General features: G+C 35.8%; 1 protein-coding gene across 4 annotated transcripts in view; it reads right to left on the reverse strand.

The window, feature by feature from the left end:
- Nucleotides 1–14226, reverse strand: part of PHKB (phosphorylase kinase regulatory subunit beta) — a 289132-nt gene that overhangs the window by 24450 nt on the left and 250456 nt on the right. For 3 of the 4 annotated variants that reach the window (XM_078062851.1, XM_078062849.1, XM_078062850.1), the window contains 5 exons: nt 14045–14207; nt 12811–12892; nt 10730–10787; nt 8266–8356; nt 5213–5415 (listed from right to left, as the gene is read on the reverse strand). In XM_078062851.1, the coding sequence (XP_077918977.1) occupies nt 5213–5415; nt 8266–8356; nt 10730–10787; nt 12811–12892; nt 14045–14207 (597 nt within the window). Of the gene's footprint in view, nt 1–5212; nt 5416–8265; nt 8357–9516; nt 9608–10729; nt 10788–12810; nt 12893–14044; nt 14208–14226 lie in introns of all 4 variants that reach the window. The other variant, XM_078062852.1, reaches the window with a different exon arrangement.

The raw sequence follows: 14226 nt of genomic DNA on the forward strand, positions 1-14226 counted from the left end.
TGGGTTCTCAAGGAGAAACAACCATGGCAGAAAGGGATACCTCTAGGTATCCCTCATATCTTATGGGAGCAGAAGGTCTTTGCAAGCCTAGGACTAGAAGATGAGAGAGAGAGAGAGAGAGAGAATGTGTGATGGATGGGAGAGGTTCCTCCTTCTTGGGATTTCTGGCATGTATAAAGATACATACTCCAAAAGCCACATGATAGAGGAGCTCAAATTACTGAATGTCACGGCAATACTGTTGAAGCTTTACGAAACATCTTCACATTCCTTACCCGGAATCCTCACAATCCAATGAGGAAGACCAAGCAAGGATAGCTTCCCTATTTTATAGACAAGAGAGCTGGAATAGGGGCTGGGGAAACATGAACACTGGAGAAATTCACTCTAGGTTCAAATCCTGGTTTGTGGTCTTACGACCTTGGGCAAGTTACTTTGCTAAATTTTCACAGTATTTTATACATTTCTTGCAGTGTACAAGGAGCTAATTTAGAATCAGTTCCAAATCATCTCCATTGGTTTGGTCTCATGATGAACAGAGGGGCAAAATCTCACTTCTTATATTAATTTCTAACTATTCAGGCTCCTTGGTGTGCCTTGCACTGTATAGTGCTAAACACTACTAATGCCAGATTAAAGGGGTGATAAACAAAAGATGAAAACCATCTGGAGCCAATGCACATCATAGTTGTTACATGAATACTTGAATACAAAATGGGTCATAAGTTGAAATCATGTAGAAGAGACCTTAAAGGTCATAAGGATTTAGGAAAACAGCAATGTCTGTTTCCCTGAGAAAACAGCAACAGTTTACATAAGTGAAAACATACATAAAGTGCTTAGGATCAAAGAACAAGAACTTTGAAGTCAGGCAGAATCTGGGTTTGAATCCCACTTTGACATACTGGTTTGACTAAGACAGGTCATCTAAGCTTTCTGAATCTTGGTTAGTTGATTTTAAAATGGGGGTACTAGTGCCTACCTCAAAGTTGTTGAATCGATTAAATCAGATAATATATGTGAAGTATTTTAGCATATTGCATAGTATATAATAGGCATTCAATAAATCATATTTGTGGTTATGTTGGAAGAAGAGGAGGAAATAGTGTATCATAGTGAACTTCTGAGTGCAATAACCATGTTATTCGTATGCATATCCCCTTAGATCCTTATTGGGAATGCTGTTTAGAGAGGTACCATGATAAGGCAACTTGTACCATACTGATGTGATTAACTGTACCACTCCATTAATAAATGAAGGGAGAAGAGTGCTATATCCTTCTACCTTCTACATGTATAAGTGGATTTTCATATAAACAAGACATTGTTTAACTTGGTAATTTCCTGAAGGACATGACTTGTCCAAATGAACTGCATTTATCAAAAGTAAAAGAGTCCTTAATCATAGGAAACAAACTGAGGGTTGCTGGAGGGGAGGGGGGTGGGGGGCATGGGGTAACTGGATGATGGACATTGAGGAGGGCAAGTGATGTAATGAGCACTGGGTGTTATATGCAACTGATGAATCACTAAACTCTACCTCTGAAACTAATAATACACTATATGTTAATTAATTGGATTTAAATTAAAAAATAGAAAAAAATTAAAGAAAGGAAGTAATTTTAAAAAAAGTAAAAGAGTGCTTTATTTCTTTATCTAATGAGCACAGAGACATGCTATCATTTGTTTTTCCTAGATTCCCCATCACTGGCTCAAGCAAGCTATCTGAACCTGCTTATAACCTATATATTAAACAATCTGATTGTCAAATTATATTGAACATCTCTTGTGAGCAAGACCCCAACACAGACAGGAAGATAAGATGTAGTCCCTATCCCTAGCAGAAGTAAATTTCTCAAATAAATTATACCTTATTAAAAAAACAGACTTCTCTCTAACTGAAAATGTACCAGTATTTAGAGCTAAATCTGTGAGCCCCACGTGAGAGGAAAATACACATTAATATACACATTAATGAGTTGGGCTGGGACATTGTTAATACTCACAATGAAAATATAATGCCACGATTAATTCCAGGATGAGTTTCAGGACAATGAATAATTAAAATTTCATGGCAAATCTTCATTAGGAGGTTTTCTGCTATCATTAAATACTAAGTTACATGTTGCTGTCCTGACATTTTTATTCTGGGTGGCACAGTTTAAGGGAAAAAAAGTACATTATTTCTCATGGAAGGCACTGAACATATAGAGTAGCAGATACACAAACAGGAAGAAAAGTATTTTTAGAATAAATTAAACATATTCCACTTCCATGAAGAGAAATTTCAGGTCAGATTTGAATTCAAAAAAGAAAATTCCAATGGATTTTTGGAAGAACATAAATTAGCCTAAAATGCTGAATAAGCAGTAAAGGAAAAACTACTACAGGCTGAAAAACATAGCACTGGAAGTAAACCTGTGGGAAACTGTTAACTTTTACTCTAAGACTTTGTTTAAACCTCTGCAAGGATGACTATCACTTAAAGAGGCTCTCTGAATGGAACATTTATTACAAAGAATGTGCTTTGGAAGAGTTATAACCTTTGCTTCTCAGTCAGGTTCAGAGAAATACCTGAGCCTGGGACAATAGAGTACTTTTAATACCCAGTGTGGATACAGAGAATCACATTTCCTTTCATTTCAGACAACTTACATGAAAGACCCATTTCTGTATCCTTATATGTAGTCAAGGGGTTGGAGTTAAAAATATTAGAGCAAGCAGACTGAACAAATCAGGGTATGATTCAAAGTTCTTATAATTGATTTGGAATACCTCTAAATCTTCGAAAGGAACAATTTTAAGGGGTAAAAATTAAGGTCAAGTTCTATGCCGAGTGAATTCAATTCTTGATCAAAAGAAAGGGGAGAAAAAGATTGAGAAATTCACCTGACATATATTATAATTGAAATCAGGCCAACAGTTTAAAAATAATAACTTCAAATGCAAAACTTTAAATAAAACTGAAAAATATAACTTATAAGTAGAAATCTCCTAGAGAAAATAACTAACACCAATTTTATGTTTATTTTTCAGATATTTTCCCATACATACATTATATATATATGTATAGTAGTATTATTGTTCTCTTATTAAAAAATAGAACAATACATTTGCAACTTAGTTATTTTTTCACTTAATTTATCTTGGATATTTATAAATGTCAGTATAGACTTTCTCTTGTTACTTGTAATGGCTGAACAGCATTTTACTGTCTGGCTATAATAATTTATTTAAACTATTATATCCTGCTGATGGATATCTAGGTTGTTCCCAAGGTTTCATTATTTCAAACACTGCTGAAATGAAGACTGCTATAAAACATGTCTAAATTCCCAGAATGAGAATTGTTGAATCAAGAGGTATGTAGATACTGCCAAATAAGCAACTAGTTTTTTTACATGTAATTTTTTGAAGGAAAAACTGGGCAATCGTTTTTCATAAAGTGCTTCATACTCATGCGCAAAATTAAAACTAAGAAATGAGAGGGAAATCAATCCAACACAAAGAAGAAAGGAAAAAAATAACAAAAAGAAAGCATGGTAAACAGAAAACAAAATGACAGGAATGAATAAGTCAAAATAGAAAAGAAATGGCACAAATACAAAATACATATTTCTATGAAAAGATAATCTCAAAAATAAATACAGCATAGATGCTGAATATAAAAGATATACCTATACTAAATGAAAAAAGAACATTAAAGGTAAAGAGAGAGAAGACAGTATATTAAGCTAATAATGACAGAAGAAAGCAGGCATGGGAATAATATCAGACAGAAAATGATTTGGTATATTTTATGTATTATAACAGTATCATGGTTATGTTTTTAAAAAGTCTTTATCTCTTAGAGATACACACTCAAGTATTTACAGATGAGATATGATGGATTTGCTTTAAACCTGGAGGGGGTTTGGGTGGGGTAAGTAATTGGGAGGGTATGAGTGAAATAAGATTGGCCACAGGATGATATTGTTGAAGCTGAGTGAAAGTATGGGCACAGAGGCTTTATTATACTAGTTGCTATAATTTTGTAGATGTTTGAAATTAAAAAAAATACTTTTAAATGAATTCAAGTAGAAAATAAATGGCACAAAAGAAGATATATTGTTAAAATTATAAAGTAACACGGACAAAAAAACTTTAAAATATACAAAACTGGAAAAAAAATGCAAGGAGGAGACAAATCCATAATTAAAATGAGAAATTTTTAAGACTTTTTACCAAAAATTGAGGATCAAGTAGAACAGAAATAGTAAAGATACTAATGATCCAATTATATCACCAGCATGCTATACACTTATTCATACTCACACACTCACATATATTTGTGCCTGACAGTCTCTCTATTCTTTTTAAACACTAGAGGAATACCCCCCCCCAAATTGGCCATATATTAGATTACTCTATATACTTCAGTATTGTTTGATTCTTATAGATAGGTATTCATGTATGTGATAATCAAAACAACATTAAAGAAAAGAAATATTTATGCTTTGGTTGCGGCAGGTTTTTAAAACACATTCTCTCATTCCATCTCACATAAAACAATGAGCCTGGTATGAAGGTGAGGCTGGAGAGGCTCAGTCATTTATCCCAGGTCACTAAAGTGGTAAGTGGCAGCCAGGACTTACACTCAGTTCTGCTCAATGCCAGAGCCTGGTCAGGCTGCCTGACCATGCTGCCTCACAAAATTCTCGATTAAGAAGATTACCAGACCCTTACTTTTAATTTCTCCTTCAAACAGAACACTTAAGATTTTAATGATTAAAAATCAGATTCTGGTAGAAAATGGATGCAGTAGAATATTCTGAAAAAGACAAAAATTTTTACTTCAGTGTGTCTTCCTGACACCCAGTTTTACTGAAAATCATTCTTCTCTTAAGGCTTATCCATTTTATTTACAGGAATTTTTACAAGTACTAATGCTTAGTGGTATTTTTTTGTTTTTTGTTTTTTAAACATGATGCAGTTGTTTAAATCCTTGGAGTTCAATTTCATCAGAGAACAGCGTTACTTCATTATGTCTAACATGGAAATTAAAAAAACAGGAAGATTCTTTCAGGCCACAGGTATTTATTTCTTCACACCACCAGATGTTGCCTCTATTACTCTGGGTAAAGATGTGCTTTCCTAGATACCCACCAGGCCTGGGGCAGGCCATGTCTGTTGGAGGACAACTCTTTATGCAAATGCAAAGCACTTTACTCACCCAATTCGTATTTTCAGCATGCCACTGAATAACTCAGGGTTATTGGAGATGATCCAGCCAATATGGATGACCAGTTCTTGCTGAATGACCGCCTCCCTCTCATCATGGGTATTACACTTGTAATAGATGATGTTCTTAATCACTCTTGGAGACAAAGGATTAGAGATAACCTCTTCTTCATGCCCAAAGGCACCCAGAGTTACCTATAAGTGGCAGAATTTTATTGCAAAAATTTCCTAGCAACTAAAAGATAAGAGAAAATATTCAAGGCTCAGGATGACTGGCAGGCTAAAATTACTCTACGAGAGCTAGGGAATTAGGTAGAATAACTGTTCCTGCTATTTATTTAAAATGGCTTTCAAAGCATGACTCCCACTAGGGTTCATGATGGTTCACAGTCTGGTCTAAAATATAAGGGCAGGTAAGGGCCCCAGTTAGGGAAGTGAAGGTGAGTGGATAAAAGTAGGGAAGGAATATAAATAACTATTAAGAGAAAATTATTCTGAATGACTTTAGTACTAGAAACTCTCCAGAGAAACCAAAATACATTGGATAGTTTTACTTTACTGCACAGTCTACACAATTTAGTATTTGAGAGTATATTTTTCACTTCTTTTATAGTTTCTCACGTGGAACTTTTGTTCTTTAACAACACTATAACCTTTTCAAAGGCAGATGCAAGGTCATATAGTTCTAGTGTAGCCCCCACTTATCTCAGCATAGCGCTAGGCACCTAGTGAGTATTAAGATACTTGTTGATCTATCTCTCACCTGTGGAGGGGGATAAACGAGGCTGCCCACAAGCCTAGGAAATGAGAAAGCACAGAGGGAAATGACAACAAAAACTCAAAGCAGAGAGTGCTGCTGAAACTGGTAAAGAGGAATACTCTGCATCTCTCTCCTCTATCCTTGGCATCCTGCCTCCCGGAAAAGTCTGCACCCCCTCTTTCCTCCTGATTACCCCCTCCCTCTCTCTTCTATGGACAAGTGCACAATTATAAGAGGCAGGAAAATGAACAGCATATCAAAGGGCCCTTGTGTTTTCTGAGATGAGGGGAGAGAGCAGAACATGAGGTCTTTTGCCCCAACTTTGTGATGAAGTGAAAACTGAGAACTGCTGGTTTATTATATTACAAGTGGTACCAACCAGTTAGTCCAAGTACAATTACTTTTATTAAAATGTCAGTGTGTAAAGAAGAAAACAAACAGAAGGCACATCACTGCCTCTGGAAGTGATGATGACTAAACCACTATTTCATTCCAGAGAGCTTGAGGTGATTTGAAAGTACTTTGTAGAAACAGTATTAACTTCAGTTCTCAGGGCAGCATTTCATAAATGAGTGAATAAACTTTGAATGCTCCATCCTCATTTCTTTTTTGTAAAGGAGTAAGATGCAGTCAGTGAAGGGACTTCATGTACCTGAAATGGAGCTGTCAGCCTCCCAGGCTTACTCAGCTCTCTGTAAATGTTTCCCTGAGAGATGTGCTGGTCTGGCAGGCAATGATCCAGCCACAGCCTCAGGACAGGCTCCAAGGCCTCTAGGATATGGGGCGCAGAGTCTCAGGATCACAGGCTGCGAGTCCCCTCCATATAATGCACAGAATGGACATGACTAACCTTAACCCACCCCTCTCCAAGTGTCAGGTGCCATGACCTCAAAGATCTCTAAAATCTCATATACTCATATGTAGTAGAATTAACTATATTTTCAGATATACTACAGGGGCCTAAAATCCAAGGAAAGATAGCTTCCCAAAGCCCATTTACTTTCTCTCAGAGGTGACTCGGTCCAGGGCAACAATACGAGACTGTGGCTGGAGGTAAGGACTGTGGTGAGGAAGGGCAATGGATAAGGTACTTCCTGTACCTTGGTCTATGTAGCTGATGAATGAGGATGACAATTCTACCTCTTAATGTGGAGAAAACAGAGAAAATAACATATGTGAAAAGTGATTTAACTTTTTCTCAGGAGTTTTTAATTAATACATTTTTTTTCATTGTTAATAAATACTACAAGATAAAATAACTTACTATCCTAACATTTCAAGCTGGATGTCAAGATGAAATAATTACAATTTTAATGAATTAAGAGCCCTGAAATATGATCAATGGGCTGATTCTATTAAGGAGGGTTAAAGTATTTCATATTATTAAAGCTTATTATATCCCTAGGTCAACTGTCAGGAAAGCATGATAAAGCACACATATTCCCAAAGAAGAGAAAGAAAGCAAACAGGTTTTCATTCCAACCAGATGATGATTCAGCCAGGTAATTAGAGCTTATGGAAAACAAAACAAAAAATGAGCAGCCACATCCCACTCTGCATACCCACATGCACAGGCTCAATTCAAGCCACATTCATCAAGTGCCTACTCCAAGCCAGACCCCATGCTGAGACAGGTGCTGGACAAGACCCGGGCCCTGACTTCCAGGGGTTCACAGCCTATCTGGGGTAGAGAGACACACTTTGAAATGAATTGGGATCCAGGGCAGATCGTGAGAAGTGTCACAGGCCTGTTATGAGAACCCAGTGGAGAGAGGGACCATTGCTAACTGGAGACAGCTGTGAGGAGGAGCTAACAAGAGCTGGTCCTTGTGGGAGGGGAGGAACTACAGGGAGAGGTGGCCTAAAGGGTTAAAGATCTGGGGAGTCAAAGCATTTCTAAGGGTGAGAAGAATTTCATGTTGAATAGAAGGAAAAATGTGCCCTTCACTATTCACCTATCTTTGCCCTGCCTATCCTAAACCTGTCTGGAGTACTTTAGTTGGTATTATGCCATTTTCTGGGTCAGCATCTTCACTGATCTCAACACAGGAGTTGAAAATCATAGCTCTAAGGTAGAGCAGGAAAAAGGGGTGGTCTACTTAGTAACTGTGCATCTTTAAGACTAGGTTTTGCTTCTGTAGGAGCCTTCTGTAGAAATGCCTGAGCCATTGTTTAATATGGTTGAGAGGCCTAGGACACTGAGGCTTGCCAGATTTAAAAGCAAGAGTCCTATCCAGAAGCTTTTGTGATGTGACTGAGTGAGAGTCTGAAAATCAGATACTTACCTGTTTGCCCTGCACTAAAACATTAGTAATGGATGGGGCCAGGCTGTCCACTAGTTTACTTAAAAGACTTGCTGCACAGCGCACAACCGACCTGGGGGCAAAGAAGAGAGCACGCCAGAGGTTGACAAATCTAAAAGATGATGAATGAATGGGGCCCCTGATGGGGGAGATTGAAAAATGTGCACAATTAGGTCCTTACGTAATAATTTGGAGGAAATACTGAGCCTAAGACACTGGACCTCATATCTGAAGTCTCCCAGACTATAGGACCATCCAGAATTAGGGAGGGATCCCTAATCCTCACCTCTGCTACCAGCATTATTCATGCCATTATCAATTTAAAAAGAAAGAAAAAGGAGCCTAACCATCCCTTTGATGGGGAGTAGAGTAGGAGGAGGAATTGAGTATTCTGATTTTGCATTAAAAAATTCATTATTAAGTCTGTCACTGGTAAATGTCATCTATTCCTATAACCACTTTGAATCATGTTTCTTTTGGTGCCTAGATAACCAAATTCCTGGATTTGGGGACTCGCTTAGTACTCAATTTTAGGAAGTGATATAATGAAATACCAGCATTTTTTTTTCTTGATAGAGCCAGAATGTTGGAGGAAGGAATTCACACTGCTATTTTTACATTTCTGAAAAAGTCTCAGATTCTAGAGGGAACAGATTTTTTTAAAGCATGGCACATGCAATACATAAGACATTTTTTTCCCTCAAAAGTAAAATTCATGTGGAACTTTTAGAGGAAGAAAATAAAATGAAAATGTAGGTTTAAAACTGTTTTCCTCTATTTCAGGATATCCATGGAAGCTGACTTATAAAAAGTATCTATATTCCGGGGCGCCTGGGTGGCTCAGTCGTTAAGCGTCTGCCTTCGGCTCAGGTCATGATTCCAGGGTCCTGGGATTGAGCCCTGCATTGGGCTCCCTGCTCCGCGGGAAGCCTGCTTCTCCCTCTCCCACTCCCCCTGCTTGTGTTCCCTCTCTCGCTGTGTCTCTCTCTGTCAAATAAATAAATAAAATCTTAAAAAAAAAAAAAAAGTATCTATATTCCTTAATCCTAACATAGATGGACTAGTAGAAAATTAAGTCAATAACTGGTAAAGTTAGTGAAACAAACACTTCCTACTTTTAGAGAAGCTTTCATCCACACACTTTAAGACCAAAAGACATACTTAACCCTCAGAATGCAAATAAGCCCACACGTTTCAAGCAGCTTGAATTTTTCCACATTCTGTGTATGTTACCTGTTTCCCATGTACCAGAAAAGTAGTAATGTGTGGGGCTATAGAGGAAGAAAATTTCTGGGCAAAGGCAGCCCCGTAGCGTACCGCCAACCTGAGTATGTCAGTGGAAAGCCATAAAAGGGAAAATACAGTAAATAAACTTCCAGGAGTTTATACTTTTAAGACATAAGAGTCAGCACTCTAAATATCTGCTAGTTAATGCTTCATCTAAAATCCAAGTATAATAACATAAAGCAAAAACAGGTTCACTTAGCAAAAATTAGACTATAGACCACATTTGAAACATACTGGCTGAAAAGCAACATCTATTGCCTTGCATGCCTTACTGTGCTGAGAATTTACAGTGCAAATTTGAGATTTAGCCAGAGGATTATTATATTACTTCTTCTGGGTTGGAATGATATATTTACAATAAATCACAGAGTTGAAATACTGCTAAGAGATTGTCTTGTCAAATCCCTTTATTTTAGAGATTAGAAACCTGAGGCTCATTGAGGTTAAGAGCGCTGGAGACTTTTTTTTTTTCAAAATGAGATAATAATGGGTCATTTAAAAAATACTTGTACTCTTACTTTCAAAATGTTAGATTCTGCTAGTAAAATGGCTAGAATTGCTTCAAAATACAGAGGGCTATGCATTTAGGCATACCTACCCCATTGTGAACTGAAACAATTTTATCTCAACTTGCCCTATTTTTTTTTCAACCCCTGAGAGACTACTTCTGCAGAATATATCAGTTACTTTACATGAAGCAACTACAACCACTGGGATTCATTCAACTTAAGTGGTGAGAGAACTGCCTTCTATTATTTTTGCTTATGATTAAATGAACCATTGGTCTCTTTTCATGGCCTTCTATAATAACAGAACAGAGTTCCTGAATACAAAGTAGAACCTAAAGCACCTTGCTGGGACGGAGGAGGTGCAGTGTAGGAAAGAGTCATTAGCATATCATTCCAGTGAATACTCTCTCCAGGTTCTATTCCTATGGAGGTCCTTATTCCCAGACATTACTTTTAGTATCTTGGGAGAGCCACAATATAATGGAATGTAGAAAGATCCTTAGAAAGTAGACAGAATCACGGCCGTAACCTTGGAGTTTAAAAGTAAAAATTAGCATAAATAACCGTCTTTAAGATTGGCCATTATCTTTATGCCTTTAAATATGACAACACAAAAAATAAAACACAGTGACAAAGACACTAATACGAACCAAAGCTTTTTGCTGCCAGCTCTTCTATAGACTCTCTCAATGTGATCAGAAACGGTACCTAGACATTGGATAATAGAGTCTTTGTTGAAAAAAAACCCCTTTTAATTAAATGAATAACATTTATTCTCTTTTAAAAAACCACTCTTGAATTTCATTTTGTTCCACTAGAGTTAATACACCCACACCTATTAGTCTTCTGAACTACCTGACATATTTAAACATGTAACCCAATATATAGTGTGAATGTCCCAGCCATAATTACTATTTAGTTTGAGTATATGATTTTGGTGAGTACTTTATTTCTTGAAATTTATTGTTTTCCTAATTAACATACAATCTAAGTTTTTAACAAATAATATTAAGTTATTTTAATTAGCACAGAAAATAAACAGAATACAGCAAATTGAACAACTACTGTAGACTCTGAATATATATGATTATTCATTTATTTGTCCCATGAAAGTTTATGGAGACTCTATTATGTGCATGATCATTCCAATACATAATAGTCCTCAAAAGACACCACTGGGCTTCATTCTTTGGCCACAATTTACATGTGGTCTGGCTTTGTGACTAGCTTGTCAATAAATTAATGATGGACAGGACAGAGTAGCAAAAAGGAAACATGGGGAGAGAACAATTCATTTTACCATGAATTTATTTTTATAGCTTTATAACAAATTGGATAAAATTACATTCAGATTCTGTAGATGCTTATGATTTTCATTGTAACATAAGATTTTACAGATTTAAAAACTTAGTCTTTTAAATAAGCAAAAGATTTATAAAAATATTTATAATATTTTTATAAAATTATAAAATTTATAAAATTTAAATTTAAAAATATAAATTTAAAAATATAATTTAAAAATATAAATTTATAAAATTAAAATATTTATATTTTATAAATATATATCCTATTTATAAAAATAGTTGAAAAAATAATTCTCTCAGCATTTTCATTATAAACTATTTTATATAAACTTTGTTTTATTTTAAAGCACTACTAAAATAACCATTCTGCATTCTAGGTTCCTATTAAAACGTTTGCTTTTTAAAAATCCTATTGTTTTAGTTAAAGTATAAATTTCAATGAATGTCCTCAATATAATTGGGATTCTGCTTACAGTTTCAAGATTAGAATTAGAAATTAGAAACAAGTTAATTAGAAACATGAGGGATTCTGTTTGAAATTTGCTTAAAGTTTTTCTGCCTTTAATCAGTTAAGAAAATTAAGACTATTCAGCTGACATATATAATATTCAAGAAGTTTATCTCTTAGCTACAATAATGTAAAAACTAAGTAGACCTTATTTGAATAAACAATTATGTTTAGTTCACTACTAAAACTATAAATCTTATTAATTACATTGCTGTTTAGAATTCTGACTCAATCTCTAACCCTAAACAAATCAACATGCCCCTCTAACAGAGGACTTTCAGATGAGCCAAAAACTTTGAGTATCTTGAAATATATTCTATATTATTCTATATAATAAAACACTAGAAGCAGGCCATGATGGAGAATTCAAGGATTCATTAGAGTGCCTCAACATACAAGTGTGGATTTCAGGGGTAATTGGGTTGCATCCTTAATGCAGAGAAGACATGATTAGAAATGATTTATTTTTGTTAACAATGTTTAGAGCACAATTCTATTAAATGCCATGTTCCACTGGCTGCTGCAGACCATGAGGGAGCTAATTTTTATAGCTATCATGATTCAATATTGTTCTTAAAAAAATTCAGGAAATAAAACTGGAAACAGAAACTGTCAATAAAGAACTATTAAAGAGTCATCAGAGGTTAACAGTCACAGGCAGAATCAGGCTCTAAGACCATTCAGACAATCAGAGAAACAATCAAGCATCACTGCATGAAAGCAATTTAGGAGTTCATACATCAGTCTATTCCACTCTAGGGGGTATGAGTAAACATTTTCCATTTAAAGGTTAAAAAAAAGGTTTAATGGAGGATAAAATAACTTATTTTAGTATATATTCATTATGTATATTTGCTATATGTTCAAGAATAGAGAGATCTCACTATTTAAAAATGTTATCTTAGACATGTATACTTACCTTCCCTGGTGATGAAGTTGGGGCCTTCTCTTTTGAGCAGTATACCCAGCAGGATGACTTGGCTAGCCAGACAACTGCAGTCCTAAAAATACAAATCACAGTGAGTAACTGGAATAAAATGGGTACAAAAGTTATCATAGGGAGTAACTAATCAGGCAACCACATGATGCAGAGAGGAAATCTGCTACAGAATTAAAGAAAAATAAAATGTTACTGATATACTACCAAGCATTAGATGACATTAAACAACTCCTTATCTTAGGTATCTTGGAGACAGAGAGTAGACAGGTTGGCTTCCTGATACAATATTTAATAATCGAATCTTCCAGGAAATAAGATAACCAATGGATAGAAAATATATTGTCTACAAGCATTAATACTTGATTAATATTTGATTCTGCCACTCTGAGAACACCCCTTTTGACTTTGCTTATTCATTAATGAAAGACCATGTTGCTATCAACCTGTTATGAGGAGATAGATAAAAGGAGGGGACATGTATAGAGTGCTTTTTATACATTATGGCACTGTGCTTTGTGCTTTATGCTTACCATATCATACTCATGTTTATGGAGATCTATAGATAATGTCAATCAATAACAAGGACAGATGTCTGGTAGGATATATATTCAACCTACATGCTCAAATTTGTGATACGGCCCAACAAGATGTCACAGTGTTTTAGTTCTATCATTACAGTTTCATTTCCTTGGATAAGTACTATACCCCACTCTCACCCCACCTCTTTTAAAATGCAAATAATCTTAAGGAAGGTAAAGTATTAGGTTGTTAACATAATATTCATATGAATGTGGTCATAGGATTGCTTTTCTCAGTGACTGGAGAGACTTAAAGCAAGCATTAAGACCTAAACACAGGGATAAGAGAGAAGATCCAAGTTGGGAAAAGGATGGGAGAGTACTAAATGAGAAGTCTGGAGATCCCAAAGGCAACTATTCCTGACATAACTTCTTCAATGGCTCATATAATACCTTCATACCCAAGGCAACCCAAATCATCCACACTTCTTAAGCATCTTTAAGACATCCACGCTAATGTTAGACCATGAGAACAACCTCTCATTGGTGCCTCTACCATGGAGAGGCCGTCTACCTCTTCCTCCAGGCACTTCCATCTACCTTCTCTGAGAGGACAAAAGAAATATGGCTTGGCCCTGAAAATTCCTGCTCTGCCAACCTCACTCAGAGCCATGTGGGAATTACATCTTCCTCACATTCAGTTTTTGAAGAATTTCGTGGGTGGACTTGTTCTTCCATTCAGTAATGGCGATATCTGGTTGCTGTTTTAGTTCAGGAGCACTGGGGGTACTGCTTTGTCGTTTGACTTTTGAATGTTTTGGAAGTTCTAGTTCCTCAAAACTCTTAAATTCTGGAAGCCTAGAAATTAAAAGAAAAA

This window comes from Halichoerus grypus, chromosome 15 (genome assembly GCF_964656455.1).
Source record: "Halichoerus grypus chromosome 15, mHalGry1.hap1.1, whole genome shotgun sequence".
Classification (NCBI taxonomy): domain Eukaryota; kingdom Metazoa; phylum Chordata; class Mammalia; order Carnivora; family Phocidae; genus Halichoerus; species Halichoerus grypus.